The sequence below is a fragment of the Corvus kubaryi genome, unplaced genomic scaffold (genome assembly GCF_017639235.1).
Source record: "Corvus kubaryi isolate FWS band 111438036 unplaced genomic scaffold, C.kubaryi_AGA036_p1.0 37182, whole genome shotgun sequence".
Classification (NCBI taxonomy): Eukaryota; Metazoa; Chordata; class Aves; order Passeriformes; family Corvidae; genus Corvus; species Corvus kubaryi.
In genome coordinates, this window is record NW_024581050.1 from 554,838 (window position 1) to 576,212 (window position 21,375).

At 58.9% G+C, this 21,375-nt stretch overlaps 1 protein-coding gene across 1 annotated transcript in view; it reads right to left on the reverse strand.

The window, feature by feature from the left end:
- Positions 1-1,552: 1,552 nt before the first annotated feature.
- The window catches only part of RAB11FIP5 (RAB11 family interacting protein 5), a 24,941-nt gene continuing 5,118 nt past the window's right edge, over positions 1,553-21,375 (reverse strand). Inside the window, exons 4-6 of the mRNA XM_042021972.1 lie at positions 11,302-13,761; positions 6,505-6,688; positions 1,553-5,661 (exon numbers count right to left, since the gene is read on the reverse strand). Coding sequence (XP_041877906.1) covers positions 5,452-5,661; positions 6,505-6,688; positions 11,302-13,761 — 2,854 coding nt within the window. The 3' untranslated portion in view covers positions 1,553-5,451. The remainder of the gene's footprint in view (positions 5,662-6,504; positions 6,689-11,301; positions 13,762-21,375) is intronic.

Sequence of the window (21,375 nt, forward strand, 5' to 3'; positions counted from 1 at the left end):
GGAGTGAGAGCAGCTTTGGGGGCACCCGGTGCCCAGCCAGGGCTCTCTCCGCCTCATGGGCGAGTTTTGGGGTCCCAGGCACCCACCCTAATGGGGACAGCTGGGTGTGGGGCCGGGCTGGCTCCGGGACAAAGTCACAGGAACATTCCTTGTCAGCTTCCATCTGTAAAGCCAGATCTGGGGAAAACTTGCGTTGGGCAGCAAAACTCCAGCTTGGAACAACAATCCCAGGCAGCTCCTCGTGCGGGGATGGGAATTGTTCCCACCAGCCCCGAGCCCGTGCTGAAGGCAGGCACGGACCCGGCCGAGTCCGGCACGGGGGTGCCGCAGGAACAACGCTGTAAATCCTGTTTTCCCAACTTCCAGCCTCCAGCTCTCCCCGTGACTGCCCCGGCTGGTCCGGGCTGCCTTTCTCTGGGATGGAGCCCCTTTCAGAGGGTCAGAGCCCAGCACCCCGAGCAGCCAACATCTCCCTCTGAGCCACCCCGGGGTTAACGTGATCCCCCCACAGGTGCCGAGCTCCTCCATCCAGAGGGAGGAAAAACAAACCGGGATTAGAGCTAAGGAAGCTCTCCCGCGGGAGCAGCGGAGTCATTTACAGGGGCTTAAGGGGAGTTGATTTCCTTGAAGGAAAAGGCTTGAATGGAGAGAGAAGAGGGTGCCGGGAAGGAAAAGGGCCGAGTGGTGAAAGGTGGGAGGGCTGGGGACGAGGAGCCGCAGGAGGAGCTGCGGGCTGGCACCGCCGCAGAGGGCGGGGAGGAACATCGGAGTTCCCGGGAGCACCAAGGGAGCCGGGTGTTCCCACCAGGCACCCGGGGCTGGACCCTGTGTCTGTGGCACAGCAGGAGAGAGCCAGCCTTCCTTTGCCCTTTCCCCTTTCCTTCCCTTTCCCTCTCCTCCCAGCTGCACCGGGGTCTCTCAGCTGTGGGTTCTCCACAAATCCTCCGGAATGCAGCACCAACCCCGATCCCCCCGCTGTGCCGGTGAGCAGCAGGGAGCTGCAGGCCGACAGAATCATGGACTTGTTCAGCTTGGAAAATCCCTCTGAGCCCAGGCAGCCCAACCATCCGCCCCTGCCCCATGTCCCCAAGTGCCACATCCACAGGGCTCTGAAATCCCTCCAGGGATGGAGACTCCACCCCTGCCCTGGGCAGCTGTGCCAGAACTGGACAGCCCTTTCCAGGAAGGAATTGTCCCAGTGTCCACCCTGAGCCTCCCCTGGCCCAGCCCGGCTCCAGCTCGCTCCAATCCCAGCCCCACTCCGTGGATGCTCGGGACACAACACAAGACACACACCAGAAACCTGAGAGAATCCTGACGCCCTCGTGTGCCCCACACCTGAGGCAGGAGCAGCATTTGGGGAGGAACACGAGGTTCCTGCAGCATTCCCACAGCACAGCACTCGGGGACGGTTGGGGCAGGTGGAAAAGCTGCTGGAGGAGTTTGACACCCTCCTCATCCTCCTCCTCCTCCTGCAGCAAACAAACAGAAATGTCACTCGGTGTCCAGGCGCCGTCAGCACAGACGCTGTTGTCAGTGAATCAGAAGTGTCTAGGAACAGCTTGAACAACTTTTATTTTTTTTTTAAAGTGCTTAAAACGTAAATAACAAGCTCTTTATAAACATTAGTTGCAACTCTTAAAACATGAGACACACAGAACCCACTTCCTGCAGACGTGAAGAACAGGGAAACCAACATCTCCAAAATCCCCAACACTTCTCCCACTTGGGGATGTTTTTCCAGGTTTTTAACCCCAAACACGGTGGTTCCTTCCCAGACAAGTCTGAGCCTACATCACACTGGAGAACTCACATCCCTTCAGGTTTGTTCCAGTTTGAGGATAAACCTTGGTGGTTCTTCTGGCCCATGTGTGGCCAGGAGGACCAGGCAAGGGGAAAAGAAATCATTGGCAGAAGTTCTGGAGAAGCAAGAAACCCAACTGTGGGCTGACAGCAAAGGCAGAGCACAGCACCCTGCTGCAGCCTCGAGGAACAGCTCGAGCGTGGAAAAACAAACTCCAGAAGGAAGGCAAAACCACAGGGAATTGTTATGGCTGTGTTTAAAACAGAACAGGGAGAAGCTGCTGCTGACCCAGAAAACCCTTGGGGTGTGCTGGGCTCAGCAGAGAGGGACAGAGCTCGGAGCACAGCCAGGAATATGGAGCAGGAACACTGCTCCTGCTGCTGCAATCCCCAGAAAATCACTAAACAGGGAGATTCAGTCACTAAACACAGAGACAAATTCCAGATGGGCAACTTGAGAACATTTCCCCAATTCTCTTCCTCATCCCCTCCCTCTCTGAGAAAGCATTTAGGTCCTCAAAGCCATTCCCTGGGGAACGTGGAGGTTTAACAGCAACACTGCAGACCCCACTGCAGCGCTGCAGCCGAGCTGCTGCTCTCATGCACAGAACAAAAGCTGTGTGGTGGGGGGGAAACCCTGAATTTTCAGGACAGCGGGGTGGGGAAACAGAGAACAGAGACAGGAGCATCTGTAAGACACCTCTTCCTAACACGACGAGGTACCTCTGGCCTGCTGGGCACTCGAGGGCAGACACAGAACATCCACCACTGCTCGAGTCTTCTGCAGCCCCGGCTCAGCTCCAGTGCCAAGGGACCTGTGCTGTGCCCACCTGGGCTCCTGGAGATGGGAGGGGCAGGTACTGCTGGAAACAGGAGATGGAACAGAACAGGTACTGCTGGAAAGGCAGGAGATGAGGGAACAGAACAGGTATTGCTGGCAAGGCAGGAGATGGAAGGAGCAGGTATTGCTTGAAAGGCTGGAAATGAGGGAACAGGTATTGCTGGAAAGGCAGGAGATGGGGGAACTGATATTCTCTGGAAAGGCAGGAGATGGAAGGAGCAGGTATTGTTGGACACAGGAGATGTGGAAGCACCTATTGCTGGCAAGGCAGGAGATGAGGGAACAGAACAGGTATTGCTGGCAAGGCAGATGTGGAAGCACCTATTGCTGGCAGGGCTGCACACCTGGTACAACCTGCTGAGCTCTGAGAGTAACTTTTTATATTCAAGTGCAAAACATTCAGGCTTTGGAGCGAAAAAAGGCAGAGCTGAGTAAGGCAGAGGGGGCTGAGGGAGGCGGTGAGACATGAGGGAAGAGGAGGGCGAGGTGGGAAGGAGGTGCCATGGATCCACATAAACATTGGCACTTGTGTGGGGAGCACCGACACCCCTCCCTGCTGGGGCAGGGGGCCAGGATGTTTTCATGGAGTGGGGAGCCAGAGAGGGGCCCTGGCTCTTGGGGAGATGTTGGCTCTGCACCTGCCCCCCTTAATGCCCTCCTGAGGAACTCCTTGTCCCTGTTCCCAGCCCTCATTCCCATGCCGTGCTGCTTTCCCAGGGCTGCATTCCCACTGGCCACAGCTCCTCCCTGGCTGCCGCCACTCACAGGGACACAGGTGACACCCAGAGGGACTCGGGCTCCCAGGACACAGGATCTGATCCTACAGGCAGAGAAAGGCTCCTGGCACTTTCTGAAATGGGAGAAACACCTTCCCTTGGACACCCCCATCCCACCCCACAAACACAGGGAGGAGGAACAGAAACACAGGGGGAGCAGCTGGAGCAGTGCAGACCCCCAGCTGTTTCCCACCAGGGGAGAGGCAGGAAGGAGGGGGAGGGTCATGGCTGGGGTTTTCCTCCTCATGCAGGGTTCAAGGGTCAGACAGGACCAAAGCTCCTTCTCTCCTGACCCCACACTGTCCATATCCAGCTGTATTTTGTCCTGGAATACCGAGCCTGCCCTTCCCTGCCGTGTCAGCTCCTGATCTCTCTGCCTCCGCTTCTCCCGGTGCACAACTCCTGCAAGGACCCAGGCACCTGCGCAGGTGTGGGGAGGCTTTGCTGCCTGTGGGTAACAATTAACTCACTTTTCTCGGGATGAGCAGGAAAACAGAGGAGAGACAACCCGGGCAGGTTGTGTGGGACTGAGAGCTGGATTTCAGAGCCTTTCTGGGGTAGGAAACTGCTACTGGCCTCTGGCAAAAGGCACCATTCTTCAAAGTCATGGTCTGTACTGAAGCAAGCAAAGAGAAGAGGGAGAAGATGCCTTTCATGTTGAAATCCCACTCCAACTGCCCCTCTGCCTGCACAGGCACCTTCTCCAGCCAAAATGCTGCCAGGATGAGGGAGGGAACAACATCCTTCCCATCCCCTTCCACAGTACCTCCAAATCAATCGTTCAGCCAGGTAAATAGGAGCCCTTTGGGTGGTCACTCAGGGGTCCGCAGTGGGCAGAGCTGCCCCACAGCCCCTGAGGCTGGCCCAAGCCCTGGAGAGCCGATGACGTGTGGGGAGGTGACCCCGGCGTGGGGAGGTGACCCCGGCGTGGGGAGGTGATCCCGGCGTGGGGAGGTGATCCCGGCGTGGGGAGGTGACCCCGGCGTGGGGAGGTGACCCCGGCGTGGGGATGCGATCCTGGGGGAGCAGGCTGGGCACTGGCACTGGAGCTGTGGGCTGTGCCAGGAGTGTTTGGGGTGCCTGACCCCGCAGCGGCCCTGCAGAGGGGTCAGACCTCCCGAGTCTCACTCCAGGGGCGTTTTCCTGCTGCGCTGGGACAGACGAGCAGAGCCGGGGTGGGGCAGCCATGGGCAGCCGTTCCCGGGAATACTGAGTGGAAGTTCAGCTGTGGATTCATTCCGCACTCCTCAGTCCCTCCGGGGCACACCAGCCCCTCCTGCAGCACTCCGGGGGCACGATCCCATATTCCCTTCCCACATTCCCAGTCCAGCCGTGAGGGACCCAGGCAGTGTCACCCTGGCAGCGGTGCTGTGACGGAGCCAGTGCGGCCCAGCCGGGCTCTGACACCACGCCAGGCCCTCGGACTCCGGCGCTGTCCCTTTGTGGAGCGTCTCCCCCGGCCAGGAAGTGGCACAAACTGGAGCTGGCTCTTCACCCTTCACTGGGGGTAACTGGGGCCAGAGGGGAAGAGGCGTCCCACAGGCTCTGGTCAGGAATGCGCTGGGGGAGCCTCACTGGGTCTGAGCGTCCCCAGCATCACCCACCAGTCCAACACCATCCACCAGCCAGGGGACATGACCTCAGGGAGAGAGGAGGAAGAGCGTGGGCAGAGGAGCAGCAGCAGCAGATGAAGTCACGGGGAGATGGTTTCCAGCTCTCAGATGTCCACGGGTCACTTAAAGCTCTGGCAGGAGGAGTGCCCAGGGGTGGCACTTGGTCACAGCGACGGGGACCTAAGGAGGCACCTGCCTCGTGTGGAAGGCTCTGCTCCTCCCCATAGGGTGCTGGCAGCCCGTCACCCTACAGCTCCCTGGAGCCAAGCTGGGGGAACCTTGGGCTGGGAAGGAGCAGATAACCCGGCTAAACTGGGAGTAGAAGCCACTGGAGCCCTCTGGGGAGAGGAGGGGGTGCGGGGTGCTGGCAGCGGTCGCTGGAGCAGAGCTCTGCTGGGTGCTGCTGCTCTGGGCAGGGTCACGGGGCCTGGCCCCGCCCCAGCGGGATCTGCAGCAGCGTGGGGGACTGCTCCATGATGCGCACCAGCAGCTGGTCGATGTAGTTCTCCAGTTCGTGGATGTGCTCCTCCTTCTTGCTCAGCTCCCCCTCCTTCTGCAGCAGCAGCTGGATCAGCTCGTCGTGGGTCAGGTGGTAATACTTGGCTGACTGGTCCTGCAGGGCGGGGTCCTGGTGGGAACCAAGGGGGACACTCAGGCACTGGAATCAAAACCTCTGCCCCGGTAACGTTTGCAGGCTGCAGCGACAGCCAGAGCACTGCTACTCTGTGTGTCTGTCTGTCTGTCTGACCCACAGGGACCTGATGTGCTCATAAAGCACCAGCTGAACTCCCTGCAGCACCCACAGGGCTTCTGAGACCAGCAGGGTTGTGCTTGTCCTTCACTCAGGTGAACCCCAGCAGTGTTTTCCATGTGAAGCTGGGGAGGCAAGTGGAGTGGGAATGGACAAAGGGATGGAGGCATCACCCTCGGAACACCCCCTGTGTCTTCAGAGGTGTCACAGGTGCTTTGCCGGCCTCAGCCTTTGCTGGCCATGTTTCGAGTACATCCAGGCCAGCAAAGCTCCAGGAAGGACCTTCCCTCTGCAGGACCAGGAACCCTTCAGAGCATCAGTGAGGCAGCTCCACCCTCCACCTGTCAGGTCTTGGGCAGGCCAGGCTGGACATTGGGGCTTGGAGCACCCTGGGACAGCGGGTGGTGTCCCTGCCCATGGCAGGGGTGGCACTGGATGGGATTTAAGGTCCTCCCCAACCCATTCCATGTTTCTACAAGCAGGGATTCACTCACACGCTGCACAATCAAACCCCAAACCAAAGCAGGCAGTGGGAAGACGATGGGGTGAGGAGGTGCAGAGACCAGGGATCCATGGCAGAAGGGAGGCAGAGCAAGCAGGGTCCCGGATCCCCACACAGCCCACAGGACCCCGCTCTGCCTCCCCACAGCAGCTCCTGCCCCTGACAGGCAAAGCTCCCGGAGCGGGTTTGGCACAGCCTCACTCGGGGCAGGCTCCTACCTTTAACTTGGGGTCGGTTTTGTCGGGGTGGGAGGCCGGGGCCACGGGCTGGACGCTGCTCGTGGTCACCGTCTTCAGCCTCTCCAGGCCATTGCTCAGCGCCGAGCCCAGGCTGGGCCTGTGCTGCTGCTTCCTCTCGCTGGAGCCCTCCTGCCCAGCGCTGAGGGGCTTCACGGGGTGGGGGCTGCAGGGAACAAGGTGGGACAGTCAACACCCCCACTGCTGCCTCTCCCTTGGATCGAACAGGGATGGCCCCTGCTCTGAGCCCAGCTGAGCAGAGCTGAACCCCCAGTGTCCATGCTGCCCACAGCTCTCCTTCTCCCACGAGAGCAGCAGGGCAGGGCAGAGCCCACAGAGCTGCTCCCACCCAGACAGGAGATACAGAGCCCCAGGACATGCCCTGCCCACACCTGCACTGTCCATCCTCACTAGGAAAGCTGTGGGTCACAACTCCCAGCTGCCAGGAGCTGGAGAAGCTGGGGAGCTCAAACCCAGTTCCAGTGCGATCAGAGGCTGCTGCATCCACTGCCCAGAGCAGCTTTTTGCTGCTCAGGAACTCCCAAATTAAGAGTCTGGGGTCACCATTAGTGCTCCATCCCAAGAGTTGGATGTCACCTGCCTGGAAGCCACCACAGAATTTGTCCCCCTCCACGAGGCCAAAAGGAGGGTGAGCAGTCAGTTAAGGGGGAATTTAATTTTCATTTATTTTTGCCTCACTCTTCACCCAAAAGGTTCTTTCTGGGCTTGGACAAAGTCCAGTTCCTTCTCAGCATGATGGAAAGAGAAGTGACCTGATGCTCCCTCCCTGCAAGGAGCAGGCACAGCTGTGCACCATCCTCGGGATGGAAACATCCAAACCTCCACCTGGGAGCTCTGCAAAGCCTCTCAAGGGTGACAACCCCATCAGCTGTGTGTCCCAGCAGAGCTGTGTCCTTGTTCCTCGTCCATGGCGATGGGATCGGGACATACCAAGGATGTGGAAATCCTCTTCAACCACGATGATGCCTCCTGCTGTCCACGTGCTGGGAGGGGCCAGCACTGGCAGCCACCAACCTGCTCCAACAAGCCAAAGGATCAGCTCCTCCCGAGGGCCAGCACAGGGACAGCTCTGATCTCTTCCCTCTGGTGCCCAGGGACAGCACCCAGGGAAGGGCTGGAGCTGTGTCAGGGCAGGGTCAGTTTGGATATCAGGGAAGGCTCTTCCCCCAGAGGGTGCTGGGCACTGCCCAGGCTCCCCAGGGAATGGGCACGGCCCCGAGGCTGCCAGAGCTCCAGGAGCGTTTGGGCAGCGCTGCCAGGGATGCCCAGGGTGGGGCTGTTGGGGGGTCTGGGCAGGGCCAGGAGCTGGGCTGGATGACTCTGTGGGTTCCTCCCAGCTCAGGATTCTGTGATCCTCTGACCCCTTGGCAGAGCTGTCCAAGCACATGGACAAAGCCCAGTAGTCCTGGGCAGCTGGAAAGGATGGAGAGGGATCCCACAGAGCTACAGGGGAGTCACTGACAGTGCCAGGGCTGGAGGAGTTGCTGTTCTGCACACGAGGCTCCAGCGCTGCCCACTGGGACTAAACCTGACCAGGAGCTACAACCACCAGGACACCGCGGGACAGGGGTGAGGAGAGGCTGGGGGAGCCACCAGGGCTGCTCATCACAGCCAGGCCTGAGCCCCAAATGTCACTGTCACCTCCTGCATCCCCACAGCCACGCAGAGGCTACGACCTGAGCGTGGCTGGGAACGTCCCTGGGAAGCCAGTGGGAATGCCTGGACACGTCTGAAAGCAGGGGGATATCTCCACCCCAGTGTGGTCACACGCTGCTGCCAGCCCCGTGGCCTGAAGGTACTGCTGAGAATAAATCCTTATCCCACTGCGGGTGGTGCGTGCAGGGCTCGGCTGAGCACTGCAGGGCTCTGCCTCCTCCGTTTGTCTCTGGAAGGATCCAAGAGCTGGAGACATTCCTCCACCTGTGTTTGTCCTGGGATGGCGGCACCAGCTCCTTCCAGGGGACCTTCACACCTCGCAGCCAGGCCTGGAATCCTGGTGGATCTGCTGAGAAGCTGGACCGGTTTCCACTCCTGACCCATGAACATGAGTTCGAGCGTGGAATCAGCTGCTCAAAGGCTCCTGACCCAGCACTGCAGCCCAAGTGGATCTGAGTTATGATGGAGCTTAAGGCCAAGGTAGAACATCTCAGGGTGACACTGGCCCAGCCATGTCCCCTTCTCTGAGCCAGCCTTGCCCTGTCCCAGCTTTCAGTGACGCTCCCAAGGTCACTGCAGAGCACAGGGAAAACCGGGTGCATTTCCCTCAGCAAGTCCCAAATGAAGCCTTTGTCACCCCAGTAAAATGCTCCTCACCGAGAACCAGACAGCAGAGGACAAACCCAAGGGAATCCCTGTCCTGTGGCCCAGCTGCTGTGCCTGGAGCCCCACACAGCACCCGAGGGCCAGCTCTCCATGGAGAAAGGGTCTGTAGGAGGAATGGGAACGGCTGAGCTTGGGATCAGCTCTGCTGGTCTGTCCCTGGGTGTGCCAAGCAACGCTCTGAGTTCAGGGGCTCCACGAGGATCACCAAGATGAGGTGACTTAACCTGACCTCTCATTTTCACAATACAGTGATTCTCTGCACTCCTGAGATGAGGGAGGTGCAGCCTGTGCCACCACCTCGGCACCTGTGACATCCCCAGTCCTGTCACCTGCAGGTGCCACGGTGTGCTGGGCCAGCCCCACGTCCCAGGGATGGGCAGGAGCTCCAGGCAGTGGAGCCCCCAGGGCACGCTCCCAGGCTGTCCTTGGGGCCCCTCCTGTCCCGGGGATGTGACACCTTCCCAGCCCTGTCCCCGGGAGCAGCAAAGGACCCTCCGCACACCTGGGAGTTGCAGCTGATGCTCCCTTGCCCCAGCAGCCACACAAGAAGACCAAAGAGCCCTCTGGCCACTTGGGAAGGGGCCATGGGACCCCAGTGCCGGTTTCCAGCTCTCCTGAGGAGGCACTGAACCCCCTGACCCCAAACTCCCACCGTCTCACACCAGGTACCGGCTCTCCTTCACTTGCAGACACTTTGTCCCAGCCAGGACTCAATGCCCATTCCAAGTCTGAAGTCACTCCTTTTCCTTCCACCTTGTTCCTACCATCTTTCCTTCATCTATGTGCCTCTGGCTACTCCAGCAGGAGATGATCCTGGGAAGGGAAGCATCGCCACGAGGATTGGGAAAAGGTCCCTTCCAGCTTTCCTCCCTCACCCTGGGACAGTTATCACATCTCCCCAATCCTATAAAGCAGTTCAGAGCATTGGAGCCTTCCCCAGAGGCCTCAGGAGCTCTTCAGAGGTTCTTCAGTCACAGCAAGTATCCCAAATGTGCTGGAGGAGCCCGAGCAGGGAAGTCCCAGGACCTCCTGGCTGTCTATCACTGATATCACACCCAGCTCTTGGATCCAAGCCCATCCCATCCAGGAGCCAGCCAGGCCTGGAGGGATGCACAGGCTGGGGATGACCATGAGCAGGTACTACTGACCTAGAGAGTCCTGAGCTTCCCTCCCTGCCTCAGTGATCCCTTTGGCATGCAGGACACTTCTCTTTCCATGAAACACAACAAAATTCAGGAGGTTTCTGTGCAGCATCTCTGCAAATTTTGAACAAGGTTATCTGCTGGGGGATGAATAATCCAATTAAAAATGATTGGAGGATCTGGCCTAAATAAGAAGAAAAAATATCTGACAGACCCAGACAGATGCTGGTGTTTGCTGCCGAGGCCATTTTGCACCCCATGCCCATCCCAAGGAGGGATCCCCTTGTGCAAGGGCTGGAGCTCAGCAAGTTCTGCTGGCCCCATCCTCCCTCCCCTCCTCTCACCGGGGCCACGACCGATCTTGCTCTTGGGCCAGGTGGGATTTTACCATTCCAGTAAAGCTCCATTTGCCTTGTGATCAGTGAGGCTGATAAATCCCTGCTAGAGCTTGGTAAACCCCTGGGAGAGCTTGGTCCTTGGGCAGGCAGACCAGGAGGAGGAGTACCAGGAAAACGAGATGAACTGAAGGACACAGAGCAGGACTCCATGCCCTGAACTCACCAGCTTTGCTTCAGGGCATTTGTACAGACCCACAATTCACCTGCGAGGAGGAACAGCCCCTTCTTTCCACCCTTCCCATTCCCATCATCCTCAAGGCTAAATCCCACTGGCTTCATCACCAGTGGGCATCTCGGCAGGAGAGAGGGGAGAAGGGCATTTTGCCCGGTGAAAAAACCCTCTTTTTTTTAGCTATGGAGAGAAGGAGGGTTTCAGTACCCAATGGGCAAGGAAAGCAGCCAAAGCTGAATGGATGGCAAGGGCAGGGGCAGCAGCAGCTGTGCACATGCCATGAGGAACTCCGGAGAGCAGGAACAGCCAGCAGCTCTCCTGGCAGCCACGGAAAAGGTATTTGTTCTGCAAGCACAGGGGAGATGATGGAGCCAAAATCAGCACTGAGTGCAATGTGGGTGCAGTTCTGCTGCGCTGAATTTCCAGCTGGGGCAGGTTGTGGTGCATCGAACCTTTCGCCCTGGCCAGGGAAAACACCGGACACCAGTGGCCATTCCCCCAGGATCCCAGAGAGCCAAGGCTCCCAGCAGCTCGGGCTGGGCTCTCCGGGACCAGGGGAAGGTGAGGGAAGAGGAGCTGCAGCACCACGAGCAGCAGCCTCCTTGGAGCGAGCCCAGCCGGGTGCAGCCCTCTCACCACGCCCTGCTACGAGCAGAGGGGCCGGGCTCTCCTCTCCCGCACACACACACACACAGACACCCTTCGCCTTCCCCGCAGTGCTCACCTGGTCGTCTGCTGGCAAAAGGGGTTCTCAGCCGGCCGTGTCTCCCTGGGCAGAACCAGGAGCGCTGAAGCTTGTGCGTCCCCGGGCTGCGGGCACGGGCAGGGCCGGGCGGCGGCGCGGCGGCTGGCGGGGACGGGGCCACACGGCTCGGGGTTAGTGGCAGCCACGAGGAAAGGGGTGGAGAAGGCCAGGGGCTGGCTGGCATGCGGGGGGGGAGGCCGGCCGGGAGCGTTAGTGGGCTGCAAGCCGTGCCCGGGGGCCGCCTCCTGCGGGCCGCAGAAGCTGAAGTCGGCCCGCTCAAGCTTTTCGGGCAGCACAGCCTGCACGGGGAGCGGGGCCGGGGGCTGCTCCACGAAGGGATTGCTCGGGGAGTTGGGGCTCAGGGCCAGGGTAAAGGGATTTCTCAGGGCTGAAACTCCCTGCGTGTGCCTCTCGTCTGCCCTGTCTGGCTTCCAGAAATCGGCTTTCTTGAAGTCTATCCTGCTCTCTGCCGAGCGCCCCTCGGGCTCCTCGCTGGCGCGGGCCCTGCCCTGCTCTGCCTCCTCGGGAGGGGCACAGGGCTCGGGCTGCTCTCCTGCCTGCCCCTCACCATCCTTCCACGCCGGCTCTGGCCGGGATGGACTCTCCCCACGCTCTGACCTTTGGGCTTGCGGGTTTGGATGCCCAGCTGCCTCCTGCTCTTCCAGAGCCGTCCAGAACATTTCCGGCTGGCCCAGGTCTAGCTTGGAAGGTGGGTTTAGTCCTGACATACTGAGCTCCTCAGGGAACAGCTCCTGTCTGGAGGCCGCCTCCCACTTGGCACTGTCTGTGGCCCCCTGTGTCTGAGGGGATGCGCGGGGCTGGCTCCAGCTCCCCTCAGCACCCGACTGCTCCAGCCCCTCCAGGGAGAACTTGGACGTGCAAGTCTCGAACTGCTCGGCCACATCTGTCTTGTTCATCTCCGACAGGTGCTCCCCCACAGAGGTGTCCCTTGTCCCCAGCTCGCTGGCTCCTGTCTCCAAACGAGCTGCTGAGTCCACAGCGGCAGCTCCGGCACCCTCGGACACTGAGAACTCGCTCCCAGCTTCAGCGGCGTCTGCTCCCGGTGTGGGCAGGCTGGGAGGCGCTGGCGTGGAGGGCTCACTGCTCCCATGGCTCCTCTGCAATTCCATCTCTGCTCTTGGGCCCTCAGAGTCTTCCCATCGCTCCTGTTTGCCTCGCTGGGGGTCACCAGACTCCCCCTCCTCAGTGTCCCCACCAGCACCAGCGGCTGCGAACCACCTGGGGGGTTTGGGTGGTGGCACCGCCGGGCCGGGCACCGGCTCCTGGCGGCCCTGGGGCCCTGCCCACGGGGACAGCACCACGTGCCTCTCGCGGATGTCAGAGCTGAGCTTCAGGAGGCCGTCGCTGGCCTCCAGCCGCATGCTGGCCTGGAGCCGGAACACCGAGCTCCGGATGTCGAAGGCGCCCTCCTGGCCGCCCCTGGGCTCCACGCCCGGCTCGGGGAACCTTCGTGCTGCCACGTCCCCGAGCACCCGCGGGGGCACGGCCGCCACGGTGCTGCCAGGCAGGGCCTCGGGGGCCAGCTCGGGGGGGAAGGAGGTCCTGGGTAACACACAGGCGGCAGCACGGGACAAGCTCTGGGCTTCAAAGGTGCCCTCGCCCAGGAAGGGCGGCCGCGGGCCGAAGGCGCCCCCGGGAGCCGCGCGCTCCTTGGCCGCGCTCGGGGTGCTCTCGGAGGGGTTGGGAGCGGTCTCCGTGGCTATGGTCATCCAGCCGTTTGTCCCTGCACTGGAGGACTCCTCCTCACCACTGTCCCCTTCCTCCCTGGTGCTATTTTCAGTGGTCAGTGCTGTTGACGCCTCTTTGTCCCCAGGGTTGCCTGAGGCAAACGCAGCTGCCCAGACCATGGGCGTGCTGCTCTTCCTCCTCCTCGCCATGGACCCTGCGGACACGGGGCTCAGCACATCCTCTATCACCGTGGCCTCCTGGGTGGTGCTCACCAGGTTGGCCCCCACGTCTAAACTGGAGAAATTTGTCCAAGAGCGGAGAGCTGCAGGGATTTCAGCGCCGAGGGGTGACTCGGCCTTTTCCAACACTTTGGAGCCCTTCTGGCAGGGTGGCTCGGCCAATCTCTCTGTCGGGCTGGCTCTGTCGGGGTCGTCGATGAAAGCCATGCCCTCTGCTGCCACCGAGGCAAAGAAGTTCTCCTTCTTCCGCTCTGGTTTGAGCCTGCTGGTGGCAAAGGCATCGAAGGTATCATCCCACTCCGAGGGCGGTGGGGGGACGGCGGGGTCGGCGTTGGCAGGAGGGAGCTCTCCCGGTGCTGGGGGAGTGGTTTCTGGCACGGGGACACCAACGCTTTGGGCTGGAGACTCCCTCTCGGGGTCTGTCTGCCTTGGGGCGGCACAGGGACTGCAATCCTCAGAGGAATAAAAGCTCCCAGCGACCTCTGCTGCAGCATGCGGCCCAGGCGGGAAACTAGAGAGAAAGTGAGTAGGTGAAGGAGAATTTAGTACCTGGTCAGCGAGGAGCTCCTCAAAGAAGGGATTGCTCTGCAGGGAGTTGAGGAATGGGTTGGTGGGGGACAAGCATCCGGCCTGGCTGTCTCCGGGAGCGGGAGGGAGGTTAGAGCTCGGCATGCCAGCGGGGAGGGCGGCAGGGCACGGGGCAGGGGAGCAGAGAGCACAATGAGAAGGAGCATCTGAGCTGGTTTCTACCTGAGGAGACACTTCCAGGCTGTGGAGGGAAGACAGAACAGTCCTCCTGGTTAATGCTGTGACAGAGCTGTCAGCACACACCACACACACCGCAAACGCTCGCTCCAAGCAGCAATGACCAAACCCGTGCCTGGCTCGTTAGGCAGAGCAATGATTATGGAGTCAGGGTGTGGAAAGGGCATGCACAACACACAGCAAGGGGCAGCCCTGCTCCCAGGACAGTCCTGCACGTTCCCCTCTCTGCCTCAGCAAGCCCAGCAGCCAGAGAGGTTTCCCCACTCCTGCAGCCCAAGGACTCGCTCAGTGTTTGTCCCGGTGCTGGTGGCACCCAGGGCAGGTGGAGCACGAGGAGCTGCCCAGGCTCTTGGATCAGGGTTACTTGAACCAGTCAAAGCACAGAGGAGTCTTCCCCAGTTTAGCCCAGTGCCTCCTCACTTGTTTGCCAGCATTACCATGGGAGAGCACTGGAGCTCCCGCTTGCACAGGAGGGAGGGGAGCAGGGCTGAGGAAGGCTGAGCAGGAAGGAGCACGAGGCCAGGACAGGGCCCTGTCCCCGCTCTGGACACTGCCCCGCCTCCCACATGCCCCTTGTCGCATCACCTCTGACCTCAGATCCCGAGATGCCTGAAACCCCATGGGGGATCCCAAGGTGGAAGGGACTCAGCACAAGTGGAATTCAGAATCTCAGCCCAAGTGAGGCTGGCAGCTCCCTGCTGCCTGTTCAAGCGGGACTGAGGGCCCTTGCTTTGGGATTTCATTCATCTTCCTTTGGGAACAACTCCAGCAATGCGGAGTCACCCCCCTGAGGAGGCTCACCAGGCTCAGAGGTTCTCACATCACAAAGGGGGGGCGTGGTGTGGACACCCCATGTCCACCTGGTGCTCCGACTGCCACGCTCCCTCCTCCTGAGCCCATCCCCTTGACTCACCCTTGGGAGCAGCAATCCCATCCCCAGGACAGGGGCACCTGGCCCTGCCCCATTACAGATCCCGTGGGATTGCTGCCTCCTGCACTGGCCACGACTGCCGAGCTCCAGAGAATTCCCCTCTTGGCTGGGGAGAAACATGGCCATGGATCAGCCAGCTCTGGGCACACCAAGGTTTAAGAGGAAGGAGTACATTAATTGTTTTACCAATGTCCCTGGGGCTACACCCCGGGATTTCAGGAGGGCTTGGGAGGGATCGCAGGCAGCACTGCAAGATCATGAAGTTGCTTGCACAACTATTTCCATGTTATTGAGGATACACCAAACGCCTCAGACACATTTTAAAGCACAAAATGCCATCTTCAGGCAAAAGCTGATGCTGGTGATGGTGGAGTTGGTCGGTCACAAAGCAGGGAGGGCGCCGGGCTGGCAGCACCTCGGCCCAGGAGTGATGCCCCCACCACGGGGACCCCCTGCTCCCACTCCTGGCAGCTCCACAGCCCCTTCCCGCACCCTCCTCTGAGCAGCTCCTTGGAAAGGTGCCCATTGAAGCCATCAATGCCACCAAAGTCTCCCATCCCAGTTTGTGGGCAGGGAACACTCCCGGTGAGCGGCCGAGCGCGACCGGCTCCGCTCCAGCACCCACGGGCCACACCCCGACACCGCCGAAGGGAACTGCCAACTCAGGGACAACACAAAGCCTCAGCCCCTTCATCCCCACGCAAACCTGCAGCTCCCTCCGGGCACGCACGGCTCGTGGGTGCCGTCTCCTGCTGTCACAGAGCACCAGTGGTGGCCGTGCCCATCCTGGGCCCCGCACAGCCCGGCCCTGCTCCGCGTCCTCTCCTGCTCGCACCAGGGAGGAACAGCCAGGAACGCACCCCACAGGGGTGTGAGCTCTGGGTGAGCACTGAAAGTCTCCAGAAGTTATGGGAGGAGCTGATGGACCCTGAGGCACAAACCACTCCAGCCTGGCAGCCACTCTGTGCTTAGAGGAAAACCTCTCCCGGCATTCCCGGTCTGGAGCTCAGCACAGGGTTGGACCTTTTTCCCTAATCCCCCTCGAATGTAAGGGAACAGCTGCTCAGTATGTGACCACTCAGCTGGGTGAGTTCACAACATCCACAAAGAGATTTTAACAGGGCAAAACATGGCAAATTTTCCTTGCCAGCTGGAAAGGGAAGGTGGCAAGGTCCAACCACCACGATCTCGGGGTGCCTGCGAGGGGCACACGCCCCAGCCCCACCTCTGCTTGTCCTGCTGGAACTGCTTCCAGGATTTGGTGCAGACCGAGATCCATCCCTTGTGTTCTGCCTGAACATCCCTCAGTGCTGAGTAAGAGCATCCAGGGCTGATCCAGCTCTGCTGGGCTCCAGCTCTAAATGGTTGCAGAGCATTAATCAGCTGCAGGCTCCTAATGAGCCCTGGCTGCTAATGACCGTCCCAGCTGCCAGGAGCTGAGTGGGTGAAGTTCCCTCCTCAGGGGTGGCTGATGCCAGGGCAGCCCCTTGCCTGGGTATCCCAAATTGCACCAATCCCCACCTGCACTGCTGCAGGAACAGCTTCAAGGCCTCCTCAAACCCACCCAAGATGATCCTGTCTCCATTTCCCAAGTCCTCATGGGATGGTTTGGGTTGGGAGGGACCTTAAAGCCCATCCCAGTCCCACCCCACTGTCCCAGGCTGCTCCAAGCCCCAGTGTCCAGCCTGGCCTTGGGCACTGCCAGGGATCCCGGGCCTGGCCACCCTCCCGGGGAACAATTCCTTTCCAATATCCCATCCATCCCTGCCCTCTGGCAGTGGGAAGCCATTCCCTGTGTCCTGTCCCTCCAGCCCTTGTAAAGTCCTGATGGGAGTCCTGGGGTGCTGGACCTGCTGGTGTTGGCTAAAGATACAAAGACAGAACTTGAATCCATCTTGTTTTGTCAGATTTTGCTTTTCCTCCTTCAACTCCACTGTGGAAATTTCCTTTCTGTTTCTCAACCCCATTCCTGCTGGGCCCCACTGGGGTTTGTTCAGGGGTTTGTTGGCTGCAAACTACAGGCAGAAAAATCATGGAATGTTAGGTTGGAAAAGCCCTCCAAGATCACCAACTCCAACCATCCCCAGCACTGTCCAGGCCACCCCTGCCCATGTCCCCAGGTGCCACATCCACAGGGCTTTGAAACCCCTCCAGGGATGGGGAATCCACCCCTGCCCTGGGCAGCTGTGCCAGTGGTGGACAAACCTTTCCAGGAAGGAATTGTCCCAACATCCAACCTGAGCCTCCCCAGGACTACCCTGAGGCCGTTTGAGAATCTGTGACTTTCCACTGGGATTTCAAATCGCAGCGTCACCGTTCGACCCCATTCCTTGGGACAAACATCCCTGCTTTGGCCACCAGCCTGGCGCTGGCAGGAGCCTTGTTCTGCCCCCAAGGAGCCCCATTTCCCAGTCTGTTCTCCCCGAGGGAGGATGCTGGAAGTGCTCGGTGAAAGCAGGAGCGGAGCACGGCGGATTCCTCTAGAGGGAAACCTCCGCTTGCAGCAGCCTGATGGAAGCAGCTCTTTGCAGCACTGAAACGCTGACTCACCCTCCTCCTCCTCCTCTCCTCCTTCCCCTCCCATTCCCAGCACATGGCTCCGCCAGCCAAAATAAATCACGGGTACCTCCCTGTCCTCATTTATTTGTTTGGCAGCACTTCACAGACGCCTTTGAGCCTCACAGCAATAAAAAAAAAAAAAAAAAAAAAAAAGGAAATAAAATATTGCTGAGCAACCCCCTGATGGAAAAAGTCTATTGGAAACAGCTTGTTCAATGCAGGGAGATTTCTCCCCACGGATCCCAGCCTGGGTTTCAGGCTGAGGGCAGAGCTCTGCAGTCCCAGCCCGGCGGCAGGAGGCTGGGGGACTCTGCACCACCAGCAGAAAACAGCACATGCGCTGGAGAAGCAGGAGTTTGGGAAGGGCAGGGATGAATCCAGCCCTGATGTGCTGAGGGGAAGAGCTGTGCTGAGCTCAAGTGGAAAATTCCTCCCAGGAGGGCTGGATCCAGGGATGTGCCGTGCACTGCCACTCCCAACCTGCTTTTGGCCCCATCTGCCCACGGACAGGGCTCACCTGGGTGGGAAACCAGCAGGATCGAGGTGCTGGAGCATCCTGCAGCAGCAGGGATCAGGAATTTCCTCCCAGCGGCATGAGCAGGGCTGGCACAGCAGGAATTGTGCAGGAAGGGGTTGGGAAGAGATGGGAACAGTAGCCCGGGACATTTTTGTACAGGGTGGGAGCACCAGCGGGAAGGAGTCATGGAATATATTTCAAATAGGAATTCCAGAGGTGGAAGGACTGGATTTCTCCATAATAAATCACCTGTAATAATCTATAAACGATCAGTAATAATTATCTGTGCAATAACCACTTTGCTCTTCCCTTGGGCCTCACCTGTCCATCATCCCAACTAAAATGGACAATTCCTCCTTTACAGACATTTGCCCTCAAAACCACAGGAATTTAAAAAAATAGCAGAAATCTGGGCAGCAGGAACCCAGGGAGATGCAAACTTCAACCCCCAAGTCCCACTTTTAGGAGCGGGAGCGGGGCTGGGCTTTACCTGGGCAGTGCCAAAGTACATTGGCCTCACCAGGGCTGAGCTGGTGCCAGCTCTGGATCCAGCTCTCCATCCTCGTGTCCCTCCCTGGGAAGTGCAGGCTCAGCAGCACAAAGAGCCCTTTTCCAGCCCTGCAGGCCCCTCACACAGATCCCACTCCGTGCCCAGGGCTGGTCCAAGGCAGGTAGGCAGCGCTGCACTCACCTGGATACGATCCCTGAGCCAGAGTTGGGATGCTGATGGCTCCCATGGATTCATCCACAGCATCCCTGTTATCCACAACGCCCTGGTTTCACGTCAGGGCCTTCATCTCCCTCTTCCTCAAACCCTGCAGCTTCCCAGGCTCTGCTCTGGAAGTCCTGCTGGCTTTGGAGGGGCTGCCACAACATCCACACTCCATCCCTCTGCTGCCAGCCCGGCCAAGGACTGCTCCAGCCATTCCAAACCTTCCTGCCACTCCCGGCATTCAGGAAAGGCACTCTTTGGGAGCACATGAGGAGCAGGGAGGAACTGAGTCAGTATTTGGCCACACTGCTGGACACAAGGCTATGGACCCTGGGAAGGGGCTTGAACCCAAGAATGGAACTGATGCTCCTGTTTTTACAGGACAGAGCACAATTTCCCTTTCCTCCTGTTGCCAGGCCTAAGATGCAGCCCCATTTTATCATCAGGATTCTCCACAGGAAGCAGGAGCTGCAGAGCTCTGATAACATTGGAGGAAACCCTGGGAACATGTAAAGGATTCTTTTAGCCCCAGGCTTTGCCTCAAATAAACCTGCTGAGCTTCTTCCTTGCATACAACCCTCAACCACCTGACCTCAAAACAACAAACCCCAACCAGGCTTTTATTCAGCCTCCAAAGAGCAAACACCACCTTCCTACTGCTCCCATCCCATCCAGGATCAAAGCCTGGAGCTCACAGGGATTAGCAGAGCCAGGGATGAAGAGCAGAGCCTTTGGGACCTGCTTCCCTGAGAAGAATCCAGGAAAAGCGGGTGGGAATAAGGGCTGAAGGCAGAAATGCCCAGTTCTCTCCCCAGTGAGCACGGACAGGTTTGCAGAGCCAGCTCCCACACTGATGGCTCAGCAAAATCCACCCGGCACAGAACAAAACCCTTTTTACAAAGCTCTGGTTAAACCCAGCCCAAAGGCAGCAGCTCCTTATTTTGGGAAGGGCGTGTTTGGCAGAGCAAGTGGGTAAAGATGAGCTGTGCCAGGCTGGGCTTTGCTGCAGGCGAACTCAAACCATCCTTCTAATTACAGACCTGTTAACTAATCACAGGCTGAGGGTTTGGTCTTGCACAGTGACTGATTTTGATGCTTTCTCACCACGTTCAGCTCTGGGTTAAATGTGGCCTATCCAAGGTGGGCAAAAAGCTGAGAAGGTGCTGCTGGCAGGAGCCACAAAGCTGAAGTTTCCAGAGTCAGGAGAGCAGGAGGGAAAAGGTCCTTTCTGCAAATAAACCAGGACTTAAAACTGCTCAGTTCTCTCCAGAGCAAGGGTTAACTCATCTCCAGTTCCACACGTGACACTGATACTGAACAGCTCCTCAGCTGCAGAGGGACATCAGAGATCCCCCAGAGATCAGAGAATCTGGGATGGTTTGGGTGGGAAGGGACCTTAAATCCCATCCTGCCATGCCCAGGAACACCTCCCACTGTCCCAGGCTGCTCCAAGCCCCAATGTCCAGCCTGGCCTTGGGCACTGCCAGGGATCCAGGAGCAGCCACAGCTTCTCTGGGAATTCCATTCCAGGGCCCCGTCACCTTCCCAGCCAGGAATTCCTTCCCAATACCCATCTGACCCTGCCCTCTGGCAGTTCGAAGCTGCCAAGACCTAAAAAGCTCTTCCAGAGCTTTGACCTGAATCACCAGCTTGGCCCACGAGGTTGTTCAGCGCAAGGAAGCAAAATAAAATCAGAGAGGTCAGTTCTGTTTAATTAAAATGAGTAATGATGTCATAATGAATGGCCAGGAAAACTGAAGCACTGGAAAACCAGGGCAGAGACGAACCCTGTCCCTGTGATGATGGGAAGGACTCAGACTCAGTCCCCAAATGCTTCTTGTAGCGCTCCCCAAAGGTTTGCAATTATCCCAGTGCCAAACCCTGGTCACTGGGAGGGAGAAATCCCTTCCCAGCCAGGCAGCTCCAGCATTTCCCCCTCCTCCATCAGACACTTCTCCCAACTCCTGCTTTCAATCCCCTCTGCTCCAGTTTAAGCTCATTATTTCCCATTCTCAGTTGCAAACTGCACTTAAGACCCACTGGGATGTTTCTCAACGCCCCAAAAGGGGCATCTGTGAATTCCTTCCCTCCAGCCCGTGCTGCTTTGAAGCCATTCCTATTTTTGGGAGAGAAAATCCAGGCCAGAGGAGCTGCTGCCACACAGCTCATCCCAGTCTCTCCTCACAAAACTGACCAAGCCTTCGGCAAAGTGACTCCAAGCAAAGCTCGGCTCCAACTGAGCTTGAGATTAAACTGTGAGCACGGAGGTGGATTTAAAAAAACCCATGGAGTGGAAACCCTCTGGGAAAGGAGCAAGGCTGGGGATGAGTCCAGGAAAGCAGGGAGCTGTTAGAAACCAGCAGTGTTCAGGGGCACTCCTGGTGATTATCCACTGGGCTGGATGGACAGGAACTGAATTCCAGCTGGATCAGACATCCCTGCCTTGAAATCAGTGTCCAGCAGAAGATCTGGGCAGGCATGGCCCTCCCTGCCTCCTTCCCAGAACTGCCAAGAGGGGAAAACCTGCAGGTTTCTCACCCATTTCCCAAGGAAAAGGCTCCAGAGGGAGATGCTGAGGGCAGCTCCTCCCCATCCCATCCCATCCCATCCCATCCCATCCCATCCCATCCCATCCCATCCC